This window comes from Eleutherodactylus coqui, chromosome 10 (assembly GCF_035609145.1).
Source record: "Eleutherodactylus coqui strain aEleCoq1 chromosome 10, aEleCoq1.hap1, whole genome shotgun sequence".
Classification (NCBI taxonomy): Eukaryota; Metazoa; Chordata; class Amphibia; order Anura; family Eleutherodactylidae; genus Eleutherodactylus; species Eleutherodactylus coqui.
Genome location: NC_089846.1, coordinates 2130394 through 2131862, shown reverse-complemented (window position 1 = coordinate 2131862; position 1469 = coordinate 2130394). Strand labels below are relative to the sequence as shown.

Genomic DNA, 1469 nt, shown 5'->3' with positions numbered 1-1469 from the left:
TCAGACTCTGGTCGCCATGGTGTCGGGGAAGATTTGGGGTGTGGCGCCAGAAGATTGACTGCCCTCATCCGCACTCAGAGGCCACAATCATAAACCAGCTATTACAGCAAAACAATATTAAAAGAACAAGGCAGAGAAACAGACACCCCCTTCCATATGCACCAATCGTCAGCCTTCTGCATGCCTCATTGGTCTTGGTCAGACGGGACCCAATACAAACTGCAGGTGTCGGGGACGTCTGATGGAGTTTAGAAGATATTAGTTTACATTAAATGCGGCGTGATCTAAGAAACCGGAGAAAGGACGTCTTTACTTCTTGGTTCCTCAAAGTGTAGATAAGAGGGTTTAGCATGGGAGTAATCACACTGTAGAAGAGAGACAGGAAACGGTCAGTTCCCAGAGAATACAGGGATCGGGGCCGGAGGTACATGAAAGAAGCTGTGCCGTAGAAGAGAGTTACGGACGTCAGGTGAGACACGCAGGTGGAATATGCCTTACTGCGGCTGTACACGGTCGTCATTTTCAGGAGAGTTGAGATGATTTGGGTATAAGACCCTAGAATGAGAAGGAAGGGCGTTAGAAGGATGGCCACACACACACTGAAGATGGCGACCTCGTTCAGGTACGTGTCGGAGCAGGCCAGCTTCAGGACTGGAGGTATGTCACAAAAAAAGTGGTCAATGACATTTGGCCCACAGTAGGGCAGGCTGAAGATAAAGATGGTTTGCCCCATGGAAAGTAGAGCTCCAGACAACCACGAAAAAGCAGAAAGACGACAACAATTGTGAGAGCTCATAACAGAGCTGTAATATAGAGGTCTACAAATGGCGGTGAAGCGGTCAAAAGCCATGACAGCCAAAAGAAGACATTCAGTGGTTCCCAATGACAAGAAGAAGAACATCTGGACGGCACAGCCAAAGAACGAGACGGTCTTGTCCTTCGATAGAAGGTTTGCAAGAACTTTTGGCAGGGTGACTGATGAGTAGACCATCTCCAGAATGGACAGGTTACACAAGAAGAAGTACATGGGAGAGTGCAGAGTGCAATCTGAACACACAATGTAGACGACCGCACCATTACCCGTCAGCGTGGCCAAGTATACAAGGAGGAAGACGAAGAAAAAGGGTAGATAGGCATCGGTGAAAGCTGAGAAGCCGAGGATGATGAAGCTGGTGACGGCCGTTTGGTTCATCATCATCATCACAGTCAGATGTCAACCTTCATCCTGCCAGACAAACAGCATCTTAGACTGAGGCACTCGTCTGTAATACCGCACACATGGACGGTGCTGATCACGCGGTGATTGCTCAAGGCAGGACTCCTTAGGCTGGGGTCACACGGGTCGTATTCCCCGCGGAAATCTCACGGTTTTGCCACAGCAAAAAAATGCGAGATTTCCGCCAGGAAAGCTCTGCTTCAAAACCAGCGGCACTTTGCAGCGGCGTAGTCGCACACTTTTCCATTGTGGC

The 1469-nt window shown here is 49.3% G+C and overlaps 1 protein-coding gene across 1 annotated transcript; it reads right to left on the bottom strand.

Moving 5' to 3' along the window:
• Positions 1–268: 268 nt before the first annotated feature.
• Positions 269–1201, bottom strand: LOC136579660 (olfactory receptor 10C1-like). The gene has a single exon (XM_066579708.1). It carries the CDS (start codon positions 1199–1201, stop codon positions 269–271), a length of 933 nt encoding a protein of 310 aa, XP_066435805.1.
• Between the last annotated feature and the right edge of the window lie 268 nt (positions 1202–1469).

What these genes read in the sequence shown, in the direction of transcription:
- LOC136579660 (XM_066579708.1), bottom strand. Translation starts at nt 1,201, where the DNA reads ATGATGATGATGAACCAAACGGCCGTCACCAGCTTCATCATCCTCGGC.